Source organism: Tursiops truncatus, chromosome 1, assembly GCF_011762595.2.
Source record: "Tursiops truncatus isolate mTurTru1 chromosome 1, mTurTru1.mat.Y, whole genome shotgun sequence".
Classification (NCBI taxonomy): Eukaryota; Metazoa; Chordata; class Mammalia; order Artiodactyla; family Delphinidae; genus Tursiops; species Tursiops truncatus.
In genome coordinates this window covers 143,994,796-144,020,087 of record NC_047034.1, presented here as the reverse complement: position 1 = coordinate 144,020,087, position 25,292 = coordinate 143,994,796, and the positions used below count along the sequence as shown (strand labels likewise).

At 46.8% G+C, this 25,292-nt stretch overlaps 1 protein-coding gene across 1 annotated transcript in view; it reads right to left on the bottom strand.

Annotated features, from left to right (window-relative positions):
• AGBL4 (AGBL carboxypeptidase 4) overlaps window positions 1-25,292 on the bottom strand; it is a 1,267,959-nt gene that overhangs the window by 82,940 nt on the left and 1,159,727 nt on the right. The window contains exon 9 of the mRNA XM_019937625.2: window positions 24,321-24,432. Coding sequence (XP_019793184.2) covers window positions 24,321-24,432 — 112 coding nt within the window. The remainder of the gene's footprint in view (window positions 1-24,320; window positions 24,433-25,292) is intronic.

Below are 25,292 nucleotides of genomic sequence, written 5' to 3'. Positions count from 1 at the left end.
AGCGTCTGGAGCAGTAGAGTAGGGGGTGCATCCCTGAAGGTGAGAATGAAGAAATGGCTGACTGAAACCTATTTGGGGTTTTTTTGTTTTTGTTTTTTGCAGTACGCGGGCCTCTCACTGTTGTGGCCTCTCCCGTTGCAGAGCACAGGCTCCGGACGCGCAGGCTCAGCGGCCATGGCTCACGGGCCCCGCCGCTCTGTGGCATGTGGGATCTTCCCGGACCGGGGCACGAACCCTTGTCCCCTGCATCGGCAGGCGGACTGTCAACCACTGTGCCACCAGGGAAGCCCTATCTGGGGTTTATGTTGTATATTTAGGTTTAGGCTGTATACATTTTGAAGATAAGAGATAATGTTTAAATAAATTTTGTAAGCGGCTGTTTTGTCCTCCCACCTCAAAACCTCCAGAATTCTTATGTTCAGTCATTAAGCACATTTAGGTGGAAAAGTATCTGATTAGGTGATCTAAGATAGTCTATATACTTTCTTTTATCTTCCAAGGTGCCTTCACTTCCCTCTGACTTTTACTTTCCCAGTGGATTCAGATTCCTTGTAATTCTCCTCCTTACTCTCCCTTCCTCTTCCCATATGCCCTGTCTGCTGGACCCTTCTCTACCCCAGGAAACCAGCTTCTAGGTGAATAAGAGTCACTCCTTCCCCACTACACACACACACACACACACACACACACACACACACACACACACAGACACACAATCTGGGGAAAAGTGGGCATCAAATACAACTGAACAGCTCTCACCACAGTTGAGGACAAGAAACCATCCCATAGCGGAGGGGTAGGGGCTGAAGCTGGGCCCTGAACCTGCAATATTTACTCTCCTCCCCGACTGCCAGGGCAGAGCCTCCAGGTCATAACACCCACTATAGCTTGGGCCAAAGCCTTCATTGAGATTCTGTTCACAGCTAAAGCCGTTGCCAAGCCTTCCCAGCTCTGTCAGCTGCCCTGAAAAGCGGACAGGCCACCCAGCCCTCTGGCAGCCTGACAAGTGGTTAAGAAGCAGGCCGAGGCTCACTGACAGAGGCCCAGGGCTCTGGGTTTCAGCGAAGGGTGGGAGAGAAGGGATTCTCATGTCAGGTGGCCTGACTTCCAAAGCAGGGTCACGGAGAGCAAGAAAGAGCAGGGGATGGGAGAGGATAGTTGGGGAGGGTCCTGGCTTCAGCCAATGCCCGTCTCACCCCAAGGGTAGACAGTTGTAGGCACTACGACTACACACTGTGCCCACATTCCCGGGGGCCAGTACTATTTGCAGGATTGCACAGACAGTTACTTTAATTCGTTTCTTCACCCACAGAATGGGGATAATAATAATACCTATCTTTCAGTGGTGAGAACTATTAGAATGAATACAAATAAAGTACTTTTGAAAACAGTGCCTGGCCCTGGCAAGTGTTATGGCTAGCTGGTATAACCTAGCAATCTTCACCTTTTAATGAGACTGTCAGGCATCGTATTATGTTTTACAAGGATTATCTCATTTAATTTTCACATAAGCCAGAGATTTAGAGGGTATCTTCATTTTAACAATAAAGGAAATTTCAGAGAGGGTGCCTCACTTGCCCAAGGTCACACAGCTGAGTAAGAAAGAGAATTTAAAGCCAATCTGCATGACTGCAAAGCATATGCCCTTAACCAGGTAGAACAATAATGAACATCAAGGCTCAAAGAACAATGAGCCGTATGCTAACACACACACACACACATATATGGAATCTAAGGAAATAAAAGAAAAAGGTCATGAAGAACCTGGGGGTAAGATGGGAATAAAGACACAGACCTACTAGAGAATGGACTTGAGGATATGGGGAGGGGGAAGGGTAAGCTGTGACAAAGTGAGAGAGAGGCATGGACATACATACACAACCAAATGTAAAATAGATAGCTAGTGGGAAGCAGCGGCATAGCACAGGGAGATCAGCTCTGTGCTTTGTGACCACCTGGAGGGGTGGGATAGGGAGGGTGGGAGGGAGGGAGACGCAAGAGGGAAGAGATATGGGGACATATGTATATGTATAACTGATTCACTTTGTTATAAAGCAGAAAATAACACACCATTGTAAAGCAATTATACTCCAATAAAGATGTTAAAAAAAAAAAAAAGAATTGCAATTCGGGAGACACAGATTTGGGTAAAACTGAAGGAATGTGTGGGGAAGAGAAAGAGCCAGGGGGTAATAAAGACAAAAAGCCAGGAGGTTGTTAAAGTTACCGGGTGAGAATTGTGATTGATTCTGACAGTCAGGAAATATTTGCTCTTAAGGAATCACGAGTTATTTTAGGGTGAGGGTCCAGTAGGCAGATAGGCTGTCACGGTTTATATTAGGGTAAAGGTCCAGTAAGTATCTTGAGCTTCTGGCACATCTTCTGGATGCCTTCATTAGGTCAATAAGTGGTCAAAAGGTCAGATTCCATCCAGACTGAGACATGCATAAGTCACACTTCCTCAGTGGCCCACTGGCTCCATCTGAGAGAGCTCTGGTAGTAATACTGACTCCATTTTTATTTTCCTGCCACGATCACTAGGCCATACTGTAGATGAGCATTTTGCATGCCTCTTTGTCTGTGTAAGACTATCTCTATTGGTGTGGAGGAAATAAGATTTTTTTTTTTAACTCCCTAGTCAGAAAAAAAACAAACAAAAATTCAAGATAAAAATCAATCCCTTTATTTTTAAAGTTTAAGTGCTGCAACATTCCACAACGGGGAAAAGAAAAATAAACAGCTAGGCTCAGAGACAGAGCTCTCTTGGCCCCTTGAGGGAAAGAAGGAGGGAGGGAGGGAAGCTGCAGAGAATTCAAGCTTGCCAAGCAGTGTTGAGAAAAGCCCATTGACCCCAACCTCTGCCAGAGGGCTGGAGCGCCTGCTACTGGGCTGGGAGCTCCGCTTTGTGGGAATCCACAACTTGCTTGAACGAAACAGAACCACATTTATTAATTTATTCAACAATATTCACTGAGTGTCTACTAAGCGTCAGACCCTGTGCTGAGTGCTGGGACTAAAAAGATAAATTAGTCCCAGTTCCTGCATCAGTAGGAGTTTGTACTCTCAGGGGAGACATAGGCATAGGAAACCTAAGCCCTGGGATGGCTGGGTCAGAGAAGGCTTCCTCAAGATGTGGGGTCTCCATGGAGAGCTCAGGATCCAGTGAGTTATGCAAACGAAGGTGGGGAAAGGTAGGGGTGTCGATTCCTACGGAAGCTTAGAGCTAGGGTCTGGGCATTGTCTCAGGTCAAAGGGAAAGTTAAACAAATCACTTGAAATCCTGCAACCCAGAAATAATGACCATTAACAACTTCTTTCACATACAGACAAAGTATAGCTGGCTGGCCAGATAGATGGCTAAATGAAAATCCTTTATAAAAGCACAGTGTGCTAGGAATATTTCTATTTTAAAAGGTACTGAATTCAGGGGCTTCCCTGGTGGCGCAGTGGTTGGGAATCTGCCTGCTAATGCAGGGGACACGGGTTCGAGCCCTGGTCTGGGAGGATCCCCCATGCCGCGGAGCAACTAGGTCCGTGAACCACAACTACTGAGCCTGCGCGTCTGGAGCCTGTGCTCTGCAACAAGAGAGGTGGCGACAGTGAGAGGCCCGCGCACCGCGATGAAGAGTGGCCCCCGCTTGCCACAACTAGAGAAAGCCCTCGCACAGAAAGGAAGACCCAACACAGCCAAAAATAAATAAATTAATTAATAAACTCCTACCCCCAACATCTAAAAAAAAAAAAAGCACCAGAATTAAAAAAAAAAAAAGGTACTGAATTCAGTTTTTCTTAAGTTTAACAGAACTTAAAAGAATCACATCTTCTAAAGAAAAAGTTCTCTCTCAGGAGACATTATTTCCTGAAAGATGTTTTCTAAGGTGAAAAACAAGAGTTTATGAGAATCATTAACAGGTTGAAGCCGTTCTGTTTTTTTTTTTCAAACTACGGGATTGAATTTTAGAAGAAACAGATGAGAAAACAGAGAGCGGTTAAGTAACTTACCTAAAACCACACAGCTAGTCTGAGGTACAGCTAGAACTTGAACTCAGTTATATCTGATTCTTTCCATCACATTAATTTGCTCCCCTAAGTCAACTTCCTCATTTTAAAGATCAGAAATTGGGCTCCGAAGAGGGCAAATGACTTCCCTGAAGTCATACTTTGATTCAGCCACAAGGCAATTTGGTGGATCAGACCATTGCTCCTGACCATTCTCTCTTCCTTGTAATAAGGATCTCCCATTGTCATTTTGTTTGCCCAAGAATCCAAGAGGAGTATGTGTATCCCCACCTCACTGACTTTGGCCTTGGCCTTGGCACAAGTTTTGGCCAATGGAAGGTAAGCAGTCACGATATCTGCCACTTCTGTGTGGAAGCTTTAAATGCGATAGCATTGGGAATTACCTGGTGGTCCAGTGGTTAGGACTCTGCACTTTCACTGCAGAGGGCGTGGGTTCAACCCCTGGTTGGGGAACTAATACCCTGCAAGAAGCGTGGCGCGGCCAGAAAAAAAAAAAGAAAAAAGGGATGGCATTCCTGCCCCGTGCCATGACAAGAGTGGATCCCAGACAGGGAATGAACTTTCAACTTGGACCTAGGCGAGAAGATATGTGAGCAGAGTGGCAGCTGACTCACTCATAGCCCTCACAGAACATGAATATGAAATGAATGTTTGCTTTATCCACTACTGAGTTACTGGGGTCATTTGTTACCATAGCAAAAACCAAATAATACAGCACAATTTCTTTTTTTTTTTTAGTTAAGTAATTTTAAAAATTAATTAATTCATTCAGTTACTTATTTTTGGCTGCATTGGGTCTTCGTTGCTGCGCACAGGCTTTCTTTAGTTGTGGCGAGCGGGGGCTACTCTTTGTTGTGGTGCACGGGCTTCTCATTGCAGTGTCTTCTCTTGTGGAGCATGGGCTCTAGGCACACGGGCTTCAGTAGTTGTGGCACGTGGACTCAGTAGTTGTGGCTCGTGGGCTCTAGAGCACAGGCTCAGTAGTTGCGGCGCACAGGCTTAGTTGCTCCGCGGCATGTGGCATCTTCCCGGACCAGGGCTCAAACCCATGTTCCCTGCACTGGCGGGCGGATTCTTTACCACTGCTCCACCAGGGAAGTCCACAGCACAGTTTCTTGCAGAAATGTGTTCTGTGTTTTTCTCATGCTCAAAATTGCCTTTAGTCATGCAATAATTATGAATTCAGGCCATGAGGATAATGGCTGTGTTTGTGAGCATTTGAAGTACTTATTTAGAAATAATTAGAGGAAGAGTTGAAAAGTATAAGGAGGAAAAGCCAGGTGTCATAGGTCTGGATTTCCAAGGTCACCCTCCGATGAAAAGAAAACCATGGGCAGCCCACTCTGTTGGCAGAGGTTACGATGAATCAGAGTGCTGTGGTTTCTTTCTTGTACTTTTGCCACATGAAGGACTATTGGCATTAACTAAGACACACATTCACCCAGAAGCACCTCCCTCTGAAATGGAAGATGCTAAGCAAAAAGATGCAATAAATGCCAAATGAATCTATGTCATTAAATCACTGTGTGACCTTGAGGCAGTCATTTCCCTTCCGGCATCAGTTTTCTCATTTGCAAAATGAAGAGGCTGGACAAGAATCTCTCATTTTCCTTCTGGCTCTGACATTCTAAGATTTGATTGCCTCTAACTCATTAGTCTCAACTGGCTTGAAAGGGACCCAGTGGTATTGAGGATAATCATAGGAATCTATCAAAACGTAGTCCAAAGAAGGTAATCTTGAGACATGAGATAACGTAAGGGAAAGGGCTCTGCACACTTTGCAGGCTCTATTGTGCGCTTTCCATTGAAAACAGGTCGGCAAATATGCCCCTTTTTCCCCAGCTTGCATCACCCTGGTGGCCGTCCCCTTACTTCTAACATCCAGCAATCTTTCAGGCCATTCTACCTCACCCTCTTTACCCAGTGAAACTATTTTCTCCTCTCATCAGAAAGAAAAGTAGCTCTAAACCAAAGGAGTATGTCACGACACGCATAAAGATGTACAAATAACATGCTGGGGAAAGCAAAGGAGCGAAAGAAGGAATCCAGACTTCAGAGTTCAATAGGTTTGGCTGGGAATCCCCATGTCTCTTTTTGTTCATACATAAAATGGGGGTGATACTTACCTAGCACAGTTGTCCTCAGAAATAAAGGAAACAAAATAGTTTATGGGTTCATGTAAGTACTCATGTACAGCCATGACAATGACAGAAGCCTTCCCGGAAGTGGTGGCATGGAGACAAACCTGAACGCTGTGTAGACTTCTGAGGGCTGGCCAGTGAGAGGGGAGGGGTAATAGTCCAATTAGAGGGGAGCGTGCGGGGGTGAAGGTGCAGGGATGAATGCGAACTTAAGAGAGTGGCAACGTGAATGTGGGTGAGACACGTGCCTTTTTGGGAGAAGAGGAACAGGCAATTAGGATAAGAGTAAAAGTTTCCTGCACAGGAGTATAGAGACATGAGTCTAAAGCTTTGAATACCAAGCTGGAGGGTCTTCAACCGGTAGGTAATAGGGATCCCTGAAGGGCTTTAGGAAATTCGCTTTAGGAAGTTGTGAGTGTGCTGGTGAAGCTTGGGAAGGAAGCTGCGTCCCCCGCCAAGATGTGAGGAGGGAAGAGAGACAGTCGCCCTCCCACAGGAGAGCTGCAGCTGCATTCATCTGAGATAGAAATCTGAGCTCCGGGGGAAACATCAGGCCGCACCTTGCACTAAAACAGATGTGATTACTGTAGAAAAGATTTCTTTGAGACTTTAAAAGTTCAATTTTCTTCCTTTTAATCTCTTAAGAGAATCACTGGTTTTAAACCCAAGATAGTGAAAATCCGTGGTAATAAAATGAACCCAGAACTCCAATTGCTGACCAGATCTGAGTAAGATCGCCTTTACTGCTTGCTTTCCTTTCAGCCATCTTAAACTCACACCCTCAGTGCGTCCACCCTGTACCCCAAAGTTTGCTCCTGCCATAGGTTGAGGCCTTGCTACTCAAAATGGGGTCCTTGGGGCTTCCCTGGTGGCGCAGTGGTTGAGAGTCCGCCTGCCGATGCAGGGGACACGGGTTCGTGCCCCGGTCCGGGAAGATCCCACATGCCGTGGAGCGGCTGGGCCCGTGAGCCATGGTCGCTGAGCCTGTGCGTCCGGAGCCTGTGCTCCGCAACGGGAGGGGCCACAGCAGTGAGAGGCCCGCGTACCGCAAAAAAAAAAAAAAAAAAAAAAAAATGGGGTCCTTGAATTAGCAACATCAGCATAACCTGGGAGCTTGTTAGAAAGGCAGATTCTCAGATTGCACTCCAGACCCACTGATCAGAACTTGAACTTTAAGGAGATACTCAGGTGTTTCCTGCCCATTAAGGTCTGAGAAGAACTGGATTACAGTGTGCCCTCAGATCCCAGGAGTTCTCTACAACCAGGGGAGGGCAGAGCCGGTTCAACCTCTTCATTGAACTAATGGGGAACTGAGATCCAGAGAGAGGAAAGAACTGGGTTTCCAAGGTTACAAAACTAATGAGCATAATTGGTGTAGTGAAGTTAATAACAGTACACCATGTGGTCTAATAAAAAATAATTCTCGACCTAAACAGACATTTCTCCAAAGACATACGGATGGCCAATAGGCACATGAAAAGATGCTCATCATCACTAATTATCAGAGAAATGTGAATCAAAACTACAATCAGGTATCACCTCACAACAGTCAGAGTGGCCATGATTAAAAAGTCTACAAATAATAAATGCTGGAGAGAGTGTGGAGAAAAAGGAACCCTCCTACACTGTTGGTGGGAATGTAAATTGATACAGCCACTATGGAGAACAGTATGGAGGTTCCTTAACAAACTAAAAATAGAACTACCATATGACCCAGCAATCCCACTCCTGGGCATATAACCAAACAAAACTGTAATTCGAAACGATACATGCATCCCTATGTTCATAGAGCACTATTTACAATCGCCAAAACATGGAAACAACCTAAATGTCCATTGACAGATGAATGGATAAAGAAGATGTGGTATCACACAATGGAATGTTACTCAGCCATAAAAAGAGTGAAATAATGCCATGTGCAGCAACATGGATGGACCTAGAGATTATTATACCAAGAGCAGTAAGTCAGACAGAGAAAGGCAAATAGCATATGATATCAATTACATGTGGACACTAAAATATGACACAAAGGAACATAGCTACAAAACAGAAACAGACTCACAGAGAACAGACTTGTGGTTGCGGGGTGAGGTGAGTAGGGAAGGATTGGGAGTTTGGGATTAGCAGACGCCAACTATTCTATATAGGATGGATAAACAACAAGGTTCTACTGTATAGCACAGGGAACTATATTCAGTATCCTGGGATAAACCATAACGGAAAAGAATATGAAAAAGAATATATATATATATGGCTGAATCATTTTGCTGTACAGCAGAAATTAATACAACATTGTAACTAAACTATATGCCAATAAAATAAGAAAAATAATAATTCTCTATAGCTAGCTGGAGATGAAGCACAGTACATTGCAAGCCACGTTGATTTTGGCATTAACTCTGTGTGCGACATTTACAACCCAGGCAGGCCAAATCACTTCATCTCTCTGAGCCTCATTTTTCTCTTCTGAAAAAATGGGAACAATAAGACCCTTTCAACAAAGCTGTGAAGGTTAAGTGAAATAGTGTACGTGGAATATGGGACCAGAACCCAACCCAACCCAACCCTTCAGAATCCTACCTACTGTCCTTTCTCCTAATCAGAGTCAACCCAAGTCCTATTACTACAGGGCAGATTTCCTAATTTAACAGGCGTTCCCTCTGCAGAATGGGCAGCTCCTTCCCTCAGCTCGGGCTCTTTCCTTCTCTGGCATTTAGATACACCTACAATGGCTGGTTTTCCTTTCCTGTCTTCCCCATTAGAGTGTGTCTTGCCTTAGAGTAGAAACCGTGCCTTTATCTCTGTCTCCCCAGAGCACATCACAGTAGATGTGTTGGCAGATGGAAGGAGTGAGGGATGGAAGAGACAAGGGAGGAACAAAGAAGGAGGGAGGAAGGGAGAGGAGGAGGGAGCTGGGAAGATGCTGGCTGTTGCAAGGCAACCATTTTAGAGCATGATGGATTCATTCAAAGAAACCACTTGACAGTACAGAATTCATCTTTTTATGACTGTGACAACACCAATACATTTATTTCCCTTCTGAAATTAACTTTCTAATATTAAGAAAGGTCAAAATGAACTGCAGCAAAATGAGACATTTTGTCACTTTTAACAAATTATACCAAAGCAGACTGTCAGATTAAAGGGGGCACCATTTTGAGTCTAAACCCTGATACCGATTGCATAATCAGAGCTCGTGCTTGCCATTCTGCTCTTTCCCTGCCCACAGACCTCCAATATTCCCTTTGGCCCAAATGATAAAACTCAAATATCTCAGCCTGTGTTCTGAGGCCCTTTAGAATATATTCACTTTTTTTTAAAAGCCATTCCTTCCCCCAAAGGGACACTGTACACCAGTCAGACCCACCTCCTTCCTCCTGTCCTCTTCCTACACACCTTTGCTCGTGTGACGTCTCTTGTCTTTACTGGCATCTCTCCCACCGTATGCCCGTGGAGACTCTCTCTACCCTTTCTCTGCCCCCACCCACCCAACCCATTGTCTGGCTCCTTGTTCCTCAGGATTTGACTTGTTCTGTCCTGGAGTCTGCCACTTCTGCTCTTTTAGCCTTGAGTTGCCCTTGACGATGGCTTGGACCCTGAATTCCTACTGCCTCTCTCACACCTTATTCTGCCCCACCCTTAATTCCCTTGGAGGCATTTGGGAAAGGCTTGGTGGTCTAGGAAGGGACACTGAATTGGGGGGCTTTGTTAAAGGGGAAAAAGAGGGAAAGGAAACAGTGCTGACCCTCTGTCCTGTTCCTCTCGGTCCTCCCTTTTTTTTTTTTTTTTTTTTTTGCGGTACGCGGGCCTCTCACTGTGTGGCCCCTCCCGTTGCAGACCACAGGCTCCGGACGCGCAGGCTCAGCGGCCATGGCTCACGGGCCCAGCCGCTCCGCGGCATGTGGGATCCTCCCGAACCGGGGCACGAACCCGTGTCCCTTGCATCGGCAGGCGGACTCTCAACCACTGCGCCACCAGGGAAGCCCCCTCCCTTCTTTTGACTCATCCATCTGTGTGCTCCGCCCTGGGCTGGACTGGGGGATACCTGCAGTCAGAAGAACAAAGATTGAACCTTGACTCTGTTTCTTGGGAAAGTGTCTTAGTAACGTTTAGGGCTTAGTTTCCCTACCTGCAAAGTGAAACAAAACAGTAATCCCTATCTCACAACATGGCAGTGAGGGTCAAATGGCTGCTGATATGTGAAAGTGCTCTGAAAACGATACAGCTTTGAGACCAATTAGCAAAAATAATTATAACAGGGCTTCCCTGGTGGCGCAGTGGTTGAGAGTCCGCCTGCCGATGCAGGGGACACGGGTTCGTGCCCCAGTCCGGGAGGATCCCACATGCCGCGGAGCGGCTGGGCCCGTGAGCCATGGCCGCTGAGCCTGCGCGTCCGGAGCCTGTGCTCCGCAACGGGAGAGGCCACAACAGTGAGAGGCCCACGTACCGCAAAAAAAAAAAAAAAAAAAAAAAAAAATTATAACAAGACCCATGTGCTAGTGATTCATCCCCAGGGCCTAAGCGATGTGCTCCCACCCTACGGAGGTGGTGGGGGCCTGAGTGTGAGCCCCAGCTCTACAGTCCTACCCTGTGGCCTCGGGCGGGCCAGCTCCCTGCCCTGGGCTCATGTGCTCTATGTTCTCTTTCTATGAAAGGTTAGTTTGGGGCACCTCTTCAGTTTTTCCAGCTCTGAAGTTCTCTGGCTCTACTAAGTGAGCTGTGAAACCCCAGAAGGCCAGAATTAAGTTACTAATTCAAGGTCAAAAGTACCCAAGTCAGGAGAAGTTGGGGATGTACGTGTTCTCAGGTGGTGCCCCGGTCTGTGAATAAAGAGGGGGCATCCTGAGGCGCTAACCTCTTGACTGACTTGGTGTCAGCTGACCCCACTCAGGACTCCATCCACCTCCTGACTTGCCTGGCGTGTTCAATCCAGGAGTTCATTCCAAGTGTTCCTTACAGTGCTGGGGGGAAGGGCAGGGTACCCAAAGTAACGGAATAAAGCTGGTATATCCATTTATAATGTCAATTGGACATAAAGACTATGGGGGTCATTCTGAACAGGTGCTATACAGAGGTGTCATCATACTCAAGAAGAGGCCAGATCAACAGAATCCCTCTTTTCTAGGTTGGCCATTTACATGTCTTTTAGAGATAAAAGAGGAGACTCCTGAGAGCTGCTGCAGTCCTGCTGGCTGCTCGGCCCCTGCGGAGCCCGCTCACCTCACCTGCACCAGGAAACGGGCTTTGGGATCAGACAGCTCTGACTCCACTTCAGCTCTGCTCCCATCAGCTGTGTGACCTTGCAGGTTCTAACGCTTTTCATTTGCTCCTTCCTTTAACTGACATTTTACTGATGTGTTAGGCATTATGCTCTGGGCAAGAGAATGCAGAGGTGACAGAGACATAGTTTTATCCCTCAAGGAATTCACAGTTGAGTAGAGAAAAACGAGCACGTAAAGCAATCAGCTTGCTGTGGAGTGATAGATGTGAGCACCGGGAGAGATTACGGTGGGGTGAGGGCGGGGGTGTCCTTCATGCTGAGCCTTAGTTTCCTCAGCTAAGAAATGGGGATAATGACGCCCAGTTCATAAGGCTGTTAGATGGGTTCCATGAGACAATGCCTAGCACTTAATAGATGCTCAATAAATATCAGCGCCTTCCCCCTTCCTCAGCCCACCAACCGCCTAGGATCCTAAGCAGCTGCTTTCATTTGCCCCATCTGCACAAGAACGTCCTGTCACGTAACAGAAATGTCTATTAAAGAACATGCTTTAGCAATTGGAGGAGTTTGCAAGGTCACAGCCTAGAGCTAAACTCTAACAGGAAAGAAATTGTCCTCTTGTAACAGGGAGCCTGAGTAAGTCAACTCTTTCGACTGCTGAGTGTGCACTGGTGGTGCCAAAGAAAAGCTTTGGCCTTGACATGCCCTCTAGGTATGGCCAGTGAGAGGCCATTTCTGACAAATGGCCTTAGCTGCCAACCAGCATACAAACTCCGCCTTCCAGCTAGCCCTCCTCCAGAGCCTCTGCTAGTGCATCCCACCCCATGCCACCTGTGGGGTCTGGAATCACCCCAAGGGGTCTGGAGGATCACAGTCAATGGTATTCACTTTAGAACGATCCTTGCTGGTGTCAGCCCTTAGGGATTATAGCAGGTTGCCCCAACACACATGCACATATACCCAAAACCTGGGAATGATGGAAATCCACTTGCCCACCAGAGGTGAAACCGTAAAATCCACACAGAATGGATCAGAACAGACAAATATAGGAAGCCGTAAGAGAGAAAGGCTCCATGCCTGGAACTGAGCTGAGTGTCACCCAATTAAGGGTTATTAGCTCAGCTGAAGAAAGCCTGAGTCACAGATGGAGGTTGGGGAGTGGTCAGAGAAGCTGAGATAAAGGCTAGACCTGCTCCCAGTCTATCTTTTAAGAACTTCTGGCAATGCTCTTGCGATAATCAGAACTATAGCTGTTTTTTTAATGCTACAGTTTAAAGATAGTGACAATGTTCTGAAGATGGCTTTGTGAAATTAACGTTGAAATATCAGTTACTGTATATTACTGGATTTGAGCTTATAGTAAGAATAAATGCTAACATTAATTGAGTGCTTACAATGTACCAGCTTAGGAAATATCACGCTAAGTGCTGAGTGCTTTCTATGCAGGGTCTTCTTTACTTCTCACAACACCGCTGTGAGGAGATGCTACTACCCCATTTCACAGATAAAGCCACAGAGGCTCAGAGAAGTGAGGTGACAGGAAGAGGCAGAATTGGAAGCTGGAGGCAATTTTTGACTGCAGAGCTCTTGCTCTTCCTCCCTGAAAGTAAAGGGTCTGCCTCTGGTCCTGGCTGACAGGACAGTATTTGAAAGCCAAAGACTTAGCAGACGAGCAAAGGGCCAAAGTAGGGGAAAAGGGCACAATCTGAGGTTTGCTCCGGGGAAGGGGAGATGAGAAGTCTTTGTTATGCTTACAAAGAGGGTGCAGAGGAGTTAACAGACTTCCTAGGATGTTAGGAGCCTGGATATAGGTACCTCTGGGACAGGCATTTTGGTTTTGTTTTGTTTTTTTGTTTGCTTGTTTGTTTTTTGCGGTACACGGGCCTCTCACTGTTGTGGCCTCTCCCGCTGTGGAGCACAGGGTCCAGACGCGCGGGCTCAGCGGCCATGGCCCACGGGCCCAGCCGCTCCGCGGCATGTGGGATCTTCCCGGACCGGGGCACGAACCCGTGTCCCCTGCATCAGCAGGCGGACGCTCAACCACTGCGCCACCAGGGAAGCCCTGGGACAGGCATTTTGAACAGAGCAGAGGTACAATGGCTGGATGGTTGGATGGAAAGATAGATAAAAGGATGGCTACTTAGAGGGATGGATGCACAAATGATACCGACTGCTTCCAGTTTCCCTCTATAAGGTGGGCTGACCTGGCTTCATGAGGTTCTTATCCTAGGGACTGGCCCAGAACCAAGCACTTGACTCTGATGAGTTTGGTTCTGTTTTATAAAATAAAATAAATTCCCTCCTCATATATGGGTAGTCAGGTCCCCTCCTCCTTCCATAACTTTTTTCCAATTTTAAAGTTAACATATATTTACGGAAAACTGTTGGGAAACATAAAAAAAGGGGGGAGAAGAAAACAACCCTATTACCCAGAAATACCACTGTTAACATCTCGTTTACCTCCATTCTTTTTGTGTACATTTTGAACCTGGTTGTTATATATGTCTTAACATATAATACATATGCAACTTTATCTTATCTTTTTTTCACTGAAAAGTGCAGCATAGACATTTTCACAATATTATAACATCCATTACATGAACGTATTGTGATATACTTCATCAGTTTCCCACTGTTAGGCGTTTCAATTTTTCTTGGTTTTTTTCTTACTGTTTTATAAATAATGATTCTGTGGACTTTTTTTTTTTTGCATAAATCCTTATTCACACATCAGATTATTTTAGCCTAGGTTTCTAGTACTGTAATTGCTGGCTAAAGCTACAAACACACCAATATATTTTAAACCCCAGAAAGTCATAATAACATTGTTTTTCTCTTTTAAATTTCATGTCTTCCCTGCTCCCTGAAGGAAAGCTCCCACGGCTTCAGGATGAAGTCCAAACTCCCTGGGGTAGCCAGGGACTTTATGACTGGCCGCTGCCTAGAGCCCAATCTTACTTCCAGTCCCTTGCCCTGAGTTCCTCCCATCCCCATATACCAAACTCCCTGGAATTCCCTGAGTATATTCACCAGTCTAGTACATATGTCTTCACACACACTGCTCCCTCTGCCTGTAATACTTCCTGTGGTCTTTGTCTAAACAACTCCTATGCTTCCTTCAAGGCTCATCTCGGAGGTCACGTTCTCTCGCAAGTCTTGTCTGACACCAAGTCCAGTTGGGATGACCTGCTTTTCCCACATGGTACCCAGATCCCTTGTCTATCGTAACACTTCCCACCCTGTCGTGCCATCACTGGTTTACTGAGTCTGGAACGCTAGACCAGGGGTTTGCAGACTTTCTATGGCCTTGGAATCCTTTATTCAAACACATATTTTATACTAATAATAGTGAAAATCTTTTGAGAATAAATGTGCCTGGCACAGTGACGGTACAGTGCCTGAAGCAGGACACATGGATCACTTCAGTTAATCCTCACAACAGCTTCTTACAAACAAGGAAAACTGAAGCTTAAAAAGGTTAAGAGACCTGCCCAAAGTAGCAAAGCCATTGAATGTTGAAATAAGATTTAAACCTGGGCCTGAGCCTGAGCTCTTAGCCACAAACTTATACTTTTCTGGTTAAAATGGAGAGGAGCCCCATGTGAGGGAGTCCTCAGACCTCTTGCAATTTTTCTAAAAGCAGTTGGAAATCCACTGCTCTATTCTGGATAATCAGCTCCTTGAGGGGAGGGACTGTTTCTTATTTGCCTTTGTACTCCAGTATACAGGGCTTGGACTCAGAAAATGTGTGTTGAATGGATAAATGAATGATTTTTCCCTTTTGAAGGCTATAGGGAAGTTACTCGTTTATGTATACACTTTACTAGCTTTGTAGTAAAAGCAAGAAATAGGAGCCTGGAATGGCTTGCTGAGTGGGAGAGCATCAAAGCTCATTGGACAGAAGGTCAAGTTGTGTCCAGGCTGATAAGACTTCTCACAGCCAGACACCTGGGGCCAGTACAAGGCTTGGGAGGTGGGCATTAGTACTTCAGGAGGATGGGGCAATTTCTGGATGAAAGGTTAGACAGTTCAATTCTTGCTGGACACAGTGCTTAGTCTGGTCCCTTTCATCAGAATTCAGCTCTCTCCAGCACGGTAAATGGTGGACTAATTAGGCATCTGACTTACTTGATTTCCCATGGCTAAGGCCGATTTCTGAAATGCAATATGCTATTTGATGTACCAGCGTGAATTCATCCTTAGCTCAGGAGTCTCCCAACAGTAACAACCAAAAATAACTCTTGGAAAAGTTCCACACACATTGAACACAAAACACCCTAAAATGTAACCTGTAGTCTGTCATAGGCCAGCTCAGTTGAGCCTCTAATGCGGTGGCAGGCTGTGTGCAGATCCCAATGCTCTCGGTCCCGGGGCCTGGAAAGGAGAAGGGGAGGAGTTTGCTGGAGGGGTGAGAAATGGGTGCGGTAGGTGAATTGGAAAAGTTCCTGGAAGAGATGACCTGGAGTTAAGCTGGAGTGTTTGGGTAAGTGTAAAGAGGTTACTCCCAGATTATTCTCAGGCTGTCCACAGAGACCTCTTTTTAACTCACTGTGGCCTGGATAATTGGGTGCTCATGGGATAGGAAAAATGGGGAAGCACGCTTGGTCTAACCTAGAAACCAGGGTAAGTGGAACAGATACGGGCAGCAGAGAGGGCTGAGGAGAAGAATTTTAGAATTTTCAGATTTGTGACGGAGATCCTCATGGCTGGATTCTAACATTCTGGAATTTTCAAATTTGTAAGCTTGAGAAGATTCCATATGTGAGAGCATTTTATGACAAGGGATTAGCAGGGGCAAAAAATGAAGGAACGAAGATGAGTCCATGGAAATGCAGCACGGTGAGAAAGTTGCGGAGGTCGATTTCTCTGGGATGTTCCTGTGCTATATTGATAAGGGGCAATGGGTCAGATGAGGGAGCTGCCAAGATGTCCCCAAACCATCCTTGAGGACCTACCAAGCGTGGGACCCTGCCAGGTGATGGAGAGGCACGCTGGAAAAGATGGAGCTTCTATCCTTGAGAAGCTCAGCATAAAGGAGGCAGGGAAACTATCACTAAAACACAGCGTGATGTGCGCTTTAACCGGGAGGTGTGCCCAGCTCTGCGGGCTGCCTACAGACATCCAAACAGCTACCCTTCCTGAGAACTGCATTTCAATCAATGTTCAAGAGGCCCTCATTGAGCTGCCAGCTAGTAGCCAGCCCTGCCCAGGGCAGCAGGGAGGGGAAGGCAGATCCTTTGCACTGGAGGGGTTTGCAATTTAGCTGAGAAAATGGAACCTATAGTCAGAGGAGATGCTTCTATGGTGCCAAGCCCATGGAATACACTCTATAAATGTTGATGGGCTAAACCACTAGGAGACAGAAGCAAAGTCTATCAATAGACTTTGGGCCAAAGTGTTCAGGGATATCTTAGAAGCGGTAGGGCTGGAGGTGGGTTCTGAAGAAGGGGGATTTTGAGAGTGGCTAAGCGTGTCTCCTGACTTGAATACTTTTCCTTCTCTCTCTTTTTTTTTTAACATCTTTATTGTGGTATAATTGCTTTACAATGGTGTGTTAGTTTCTGCTTTACAACAAAGTGAATCAGTTATACATATACCTATGTTCCCATATCTCTTCCCTCTTGCATCTCCCTCCCTCCCACCCTCCCTATCCCACCCCTCCAGGCGGTCACAAAGCACCGAGCTGATATCCCTGTGCTATGCGGCTGCTTCCCACTAGCTATCTACCTTACGTTTAGTAGTGTATATACGTCCATGCCTCTGTATTCATCAGATTCCCACACATTTTTCAAACACTGTGCAGATGCTCATTCCAGGTTCTGATGAGTGGATTTCTTCTTACCCGCCTGTCTCTCCTCTCTCTCTCCCAACACGCATTCATGGCAGGCCTGTGCCCTCCCTGCGTTGGGTGTTAGGGATACAGAAGTGACGAAGGTGAAGTTCAGGGCCTTGGTGGGATCACAGTCTGTGGTGGGCTATAGGAGCTGGAGGTGGGGTTGGGGACAGTGAGGTAAGTGCTGTAATGACGAAATGCATAAAATCTCAATAGCTCCATTTTTAATATACCTACTACTGAGTGTTATTTATGTGCATGTTATCTTATCCCGAGAGAAATCTCATGAGATGGGCGTTGTTGATCCCAATTTACAGATAGGGAAAATAGGACACAGAGAGCTTAACTGACCTGACTCAGAGGGAAACTTCTAGAAGCTTTGCTGGTCCCCATGCAGTTGAAACAATATGTATCTAGTTAGTTGGTGAGAGGCATCCAGAATCTTTCATGGAAAGATGTTAGAGAAATTGGAGGAAACAACCAGCTTGACAGGAATATTGCTCTGACATGAGAGCTCCATCTATCCACCCTGCTCCTGCCACAGTCCAAGCTATAATCTAGAGAGGTAGAAAAACGACACCTTTTATGATAGGGGGAAGTTACCCTTTAGAAAAGTAATGATTTCTCTTAAAATTCTTTAAAGTTTCATGAACCATCTCAAACTGTTGTAGGAAAATCTGTAAAAACTGCATGAACTCAGAGCCCCCTCTACAATACCACATTTACTTCCAGCCTTTACTCCCATATTCAACCTTTCTCCTGGTGGCTGTTTACTGATTTCCTGGGCCCTGCTGCTAGGAGTGGAAGAAAGCACTGGAGTAGACCCACGTGTGTGGCCTATGGCAGTGGTGTGAGAGCATTGCACCTACTCCTCTTGAAACCTTTAGCAGCCGGGGCAGGCTGGACATTTCCGCAGGGAATTCCTCTCCATGCTGCCCCACGGCAATAATCCTTCCTCACCTTTACAAAACGCTTCATGTTCATATAATGGGGTGTCTCTCTCCAACTTGCGAGCTAAGCAGGTCAGGGACTGTTCTTCCCTTTAGCAGATGGGCACACCGAGGCTCAGGAAACTGACATTGATGGAGCTTCTGCCATGTGCTGGGCACCTGCACAGGCATTCACTCCGGGAATGCTTCCTGTGCTTCCCTGCAGCAGCCAGGACTTTTGCGCCTTGGCGTGAAATCCTGCACAGCAGTGCAGCGTACATAACCAAGAAACAACTCCAAGATGACACAGACTTGCAGCCAGAAGGGCCCTGTGGAGATTATCCTTCAACCCCTACAGTGTATAGATGGGGGGAAATGAAGGCTCAGAGAGGGGAAGAGACTTGCCTAAGAGCACCAAGCAAATCCATGGTTCAGCCACTCTGATGGGGGAGTTACATTCCCCGCAAGGCCCTCTTGCTGCCACAAAGATCAGCCCACATAGTTCCAGCTTCTCCCTGCAGGGGACCTCTGGCATAATAAAGTCATAGATGTGGGGATGAAACAAAAATCTGGGAACCCATTGTCCAGATTCCAAAGTTCCTGAGGCCTTGGTGAGATAGCTTGCAAACGCCCCGGGGATGTGGTTTTCACCTGGGCTGGCACAGTCTGCTCCTAGGGACGGATAAACATCCTGCCATGGGGGCAAAGAATTATCCCGCCCCAGATGCCGTGGCTGTGCCTCTTGCTCTCCTGGTTCCCTCCTAAGTGTGTGTGTGGGATGCAGATGGGACACCTCCAACCTTCTCCCCGGTACGCCCGTCCTTGCCCAGGTGAACTTACCCTTCCACCGGCAGGGTTCTCCCGCCAGACTGTCAGGTACTAACATGCAGGTGGCCTGCGGATTCTAGTGAGAGTCACCATCTCAGAGCCTTCTGGTCTGGTGACCAGAGAAACCTCTGTTCACCCTAAGAACAGACCTCATGGGCCATTTCCTTCTTTTTTAACTGACTGTGACACTGTGCTGTCTGTACGTTTGTGTACCTCTCCTTTGTGTGACTGTGTAGAACCATATACTTGTCTGTGTCTATCTCTTATTTACCATGTTTACATAAAAATAGTTTCTGATTTATGTATGTGAACATGTGCATTTTCTGCATATTTCTATGTTGTGTGTGTGTGAATGAGTGTTTGTCCTGCACGTGTTATCCAACCGTGTCGCTCACTCTGCGCGTAAACATGTGATAATTTATTTATTTATCTGACAGAAAGAGAGCAGCTTATCTTGAGGATTACAGGAGGCAAGCAAGGAAAAAAAAAACCCAGCCCTGTGCTGCTCTGTTTGAAAAACTGCTCCGTGTTGTTATGGCAGCTAATTTTCCTTAAATGATTTAAGGAAACGGATCTGTCTAAAAGAGCTGCAGCCAAGTTGTTATAGCAACACAGGCCTTTCTCCTCTAGGAGAAGGCAGGGAATCACCCCAGAGCATAGAGACTTCTCCACAAAGCAGCCCTGGGCTCTGAGGGACTCAGGGGGCCGAGGAGAGGGCAGGAGGGGACGCATTCACCTCCCATGTCCCTTCCTGGGCATCCTTCTTGAGCAGCCCTGGCCACGCTCAAGTTCGGGTCTCATCGTCTTTCATCTGCACCCCTGCCATCAGTGCCTATCGGGCACTCTTCTTCCGCTTAGTCTCCACGTTGCGGACCTAGTCACTTTGTAAAGCATCTATCATTCAACATCATATTCTCTCTGGTGCCGTGTTCTGCGCTCCGCCCTGGATACACATAGGACACGTCCTTGAATAGCATGTCAGGGACGTTGGCCTTTATCCCACAAATAATGGGGAGTCACTGGAAGGTTTTAAGCAGGGGAGAGAGCCTCAGGTGGATTTAAATTTTAGGACGTCTCTAGGGTTTCTAGATTGGGGGCCTGAATGGACTGAAGTACTATTGACTCATCCATCTCTCTGCCTCGCCCAAGCCGTTTTGATGACTCTTCAGTGATGGTACTGATTCTCAAGGTTGAGAGAGCTTGTGCGCCACAACATTCCCGACAAGCAGCACTTTGTTCCACTGCCTTAATTGTTTTAACAGTTATTATACTTCAATTAAAAATCAGATTAATAAAGGGCCTAAGACTTTGATTTTAATGAGAAGAGAGCATTGGACCACAGGAAGAAGCCACATTCCTTGCCCATGAGCTTCCTCACAGCTGCCCTGTTGGATATGCTGCATACCCACCCCGGCAGCTGAGCTCTCCCACCTCCATTCTGTGGCTCAGCTCGCCCTGGAAAGCCCTCTCCCCTTTCCCTGTCACCTCCCTCATCCCTAACCCATAGCCACCTGATAAAATATTTCCCATTCCTAAAGGTCCAGTCCAAATCCCTTGAAAAAACTTCCTTGGGTCCCCCTGGGGATGCAAGCATGCACGCGCGCGCTCACACCGACACACACACACACACACACACACACACACACACACACACAACAATGCTCGCAGATATAGACCCTGCCCATCAGCAAGGGTCTTTCTGATTCTCTGCCTGCTGATCCTGTATGCAGAAGGCCACCAGGATGGAAGGTGTGAGGCTGTGGGCATTTAGAAACAAGGTCAGAAGCTGTCCTGGCAGTTTAGATAGCTCTGGGGTTGAGCGATTCTGATGATGTCTGTGATGGTGAAGGTCCAGGGTAGAAACGCCATTAGGGCAGATGCCTGGGGCACTGCGGTGTTTACATCTGGGCACATTGACTCTGGAAGTTAAATGTGAATTTGAATGGGATACAAATAATGTTTGTTGAGGATCTGGTACACACCCGGTATTGTGTTAGGTGCTTTCACATAGCTTTTTTTTAAACACCTCTGATGTTTCTTCCTTTAAAAAAAAAAAAAATTTATTTATTTTGGCTGCACCAAGTCTTAGTTGCGGCACATGGGATCTTTGTTGCGGCCTGTGGGATCTTTAGTTGTGGCATGCAAACTCTTAGTTGCAGCATGCAGGCTTCTTAGTTTCAGCATGAGAACTCTTAGTTGTGGCATGCATGTGGGATCTAGTTCCCTGACCAGGGATCGAACCTGAGCCCCTGCATTGGGAGAACAGAGTCTTACCCACTGGACCACCAGGGAAGTCCCTCACATAGTTTTTAGGTAGAGAGATAGTGTAATTAGTCATCCAAACAGGGACGCTTTTAAGAGTGGAAGTACGTACCATTAATAAATACTCCAGGACAATGGGTATAAACCAGAACTGCCCTGGGCAAGCCGAAACTTTCAACCATCCTTTCTACAGATCACACTTTGTACATTCTTTTGGTAACCCTTGACGCAACTTGTAAATCTATATTTATCAGTATTTACTTGTTTAATGCTTATTCTCCCACTAGATTGTAAGAGTTAGGGTTTTGTTCACTATTACGACTACAATGCCTGGTAGTTAGAAACTACTTGATAAATATTTGTGGAAAAAGGAAGGAAAGAATGGAGTAAGATTCTGGGCAGGGGGGCGGGGAAGAGAGGAAGAGACGGAGGGATCCAGGGTCCTGGTCCAGGTCAGCTTGGCTCTGATGTTAGTGTTCTACATCCTTGCTTGGGGCGTAAAGGAGTGGACTTTCGGGAAGAAGGCAGCTCCCACAACTCGCTCAGCATCCTAGTGTGTTTACCAAGGTCCAACCAGGTGATGATCCATCTGGTCATAGCACAAAGATATCCTAATCCCTCTGAAGCTCGGCCTTGCCTGATCTGTATTCTGTAACAGGATCGAGTGCCCAGTTGCCTGGGAGCAAATCAATGACTTCAGATTGATGATGGCAACGGCAGGCTGATGCCTCTTCTCTTTAGCAAACTTGACGCCCTCCCTTCTGTTCCTCCCCCCGTTCTCTCCTCGGGGATTCACCTAAAACACCACTTTTTTCTGAGGCCCCCACTCTGTCACTTCTCCTGCCTCGTGTCTTTTCTTTGATCGTGCCTCGTTGTCCCCTCTGTGAATAGCTCTTTAGTATCTATAAACCATGTTACAGTGGGCATAACAGGATTTGCCATGTTCAATCCAATGCAACTCAACAAAGAGTTATTGAATAGCTATTATCAGCCAGATCAGAAAAAAAGGTAGGGGCTGTCTGTCCTCTTTTAATAAGAAGGTGGCAGAAGAAGGAGGTGTCATGATTCTATCAGGGAAACTACAGTTAACACCGAGGTCTGGGGGACGGAACCCAGCTGACAACAGACACCTCCTGAGCAATTCAGAAGCAGCATTTCTCTGCCAGGAAAGGTGGTCAGGATGGATCAAAAGTTCAGGGTAATAACGGGGTTTGGAGAGTATAGCTAACACCTTCTTTTGTAGACAAGGGGGGATGAATTGGAGAAGGAAGCAGATATACTAAAGCTATGGCTACGTAAGCCCTGACAGCAAGTGGGTTATAAAAAGACCTAGGGAAGCAAAGATCACAGAGGAAGATAAAAATGGCAGTTGAGTTAACTACTTTGCACCTAAGGTCTTTCTTACTTTTTCATTAATCCTTTGCTCTAATATATACATTTGTTTTTATATACACAATTCTGCCTGGTCAATACATACTGCTCCTTAATTTAGGATATTCTTGTTGGTATCTTCAAAGAGAGTGAGTAGAATGAGGTACACAGGTGCATCATTGAAATACCCCAACTCTGGGACTTTTGCTGTGTTAGCAATCACTGTCTCTCACCTGATGGCAGTCAAGGGGTCATAAATCACAATCATCAATGTAAGGCCAACTGGCCCGAGGCAGGGGAACACAATCAGATTCACAGGTTGCATCAGACCGAAATTCTCCAGACCACCCGGTTCCAGAAACTGCCCTGGAGACATTCCGGACCACCCAGTTCCAGGAACTGACCTGGGGACTTTGAACCCAGCCCAGCCTTCCAGCCTTTTGAGGGGCGGGACTAACGGTCCCCCAGGATACCCGAAAAGACCACCAAATAAGGAATGCCCTGCGCCCTCCCAGATTCACCACACCCCTTTCCCTTCTTCCCCTATAAAATCTTGCCCGACCCTCACCCGGGGGCGACTTCTCTGGCCCCTTTCTCTCGGACCAGTGAACCTCGCCCGGGAGCGCTCCCTAATGAAGCTCACTTGAAGCTTTCCTCTGTTTTGCGGTGCCGTTTGTTAAGATCCGACCTTACAATCAATGTTGGAAGAGACTCACTCAGACGCAGTCTCACTATAATGTCTTCCAAACAATTGAGTCTCCTCCATGCACTATTTTTGCCAGTGTCATTTAGCTTCAAGTTGAACACTTTTAGTAAGGCCAAGTTCACAGGTCACACACCCACTCCGTCCTCAGGCAGCTCTAATTAATGGTTAAGAAGTTTCATTTCTCTATCGACCTTACCTCTTGCTTTGGCCTCCCCTGGAAGATGTCTGACTATCCTCCTTCACAGCTCTTCAGACAGAACGATGGTGGTCGGCCTCCTTTCTTCTCTAAGCTATGAAACCCCAGTGTCTTCTCCTATTTCTCACAAAGTCATATCCCTGTGAGCAAACTCAGTGTGGACATCCCCATTCCCCTTCTTTCTGGAATAGCAGGCCCTCTTCTCTAGGAGCAGATTCATCACTACCATCACACACCCCAAGGTCAACTACATGATTCCAGCGAGGCTGTCCTGTCCTTACATATCCTTGCCTCTTGGGCCACAGTTGCCCTGCCCAGAGGTGGCCGTGTCCTCCAGTTCCTGCCCAGAGGAACTCCAGTCCCTCCTGGAACTGGAACTAGAATATGAGAGTGAGTCACTCTCTAGTGGGGGGACCACTGGATGTGACAGTTGACACAAGCTCCCTAGAGATGCAGGAGGCCAGGCTACAGTCTTCAACTGTATAGGAGGCTCTGGGACTCTTCTAAAAACTTCTCTATTCTGTGTAAACTGGTTCAAGTTGTATTTCTTTCGCTTGTAACCCAAGAGCCCTGATAAATGTGCTCTGGTATATTTCCTCCACCCTACGAGATCTCCACAACTGAAGCCAGTATTCATGAGGGGTGGGGAGGCACTTGTCCAAGTCAGAGAAGAGACCAGCAGGCCTAGTCCCTCCCGGGTTTTGGCCCTGAATTCCTACTTTGCAGGTCCTAGTGGGCTTTCCCAGTACAACACTGCCCTTTCCCAGATCAAGCCATAAGACCAGCAGCTGCAGAGGGGGTTCAGTTACTCACTGGGTCGTTGTACATCTGAATGATGAGCTGTTTCACCCCATGCAGGGTGGGGTGGGCCCATGGAGAGGGATCCAGCCAGTGACGGTTGAGGTCGAACCCCATCAGAGAGCACCTAGGCAGTACCCAGAGTCAGAGTCAGTACAGGAGCAGTCATTATGCCACTTACCTAGCACGTGTTTGTTTGTTTGTTTTTTGTCAGAGACAGTGCTGAGCATTTAACACGTGTTAATTCAGGCACTTTCAACAACCCTATGAGGTCACTATTATTATAATTCCTCCTTTACGGAAGAAGAAACTGAGTCACGGAGAGGTTCAAACATATTTCTGCGGAGCAGTCTCACTTCAGTGTCCATGAGACCACAGACGCATGCGCATCTCCGATACAGGGCCAGAAGGAAGGCTCAGGCCTAAACCATCGCTTTCCCCACTGTTCCCCTCTGTCTCACACCCACAGCCAATCCATTGTGTCTACCTTCAAAATATACTCAGAACCCAGCACTTTTTATCACCTCCACGGCTATCACCTTGAGCTTGGACCAAGGTCCGGAGTACTGTAATAATCTCTTACCTGGTCTTGTTTCCACCCTTGCATCATCCTACCCCACCTCTCACCCTACATACCCTCCCCCTTTTCCACACAACACCCAGGGTGATCCTATTAAAACATGTCTGATGGTGTCCCTTCTCTGCTCAAATGGTTCTCTGCTAGATGCAGAGTAAGAACCAAAGTCCTTACCACCAGCTACAAGTGCCCATGTTGTCCACCCGTTATCTTCTCTCACTTCAGCTCCTAACACTCCTGCTTCTTCTGTGCCAGGTTCTGTCCTCTTACTGTTCCTCCAACAAACTGACTGCTTCCAGCCCAGGGGCTCTCGTACAGGCTGTCCCCTCTGCCTGGAAGCCTCTTCCTCCAGGTAGCCGAGTGATTCGTTCTCACTTAGTGCCAGTCTTTGCTCACAGGTCACCTGCTCA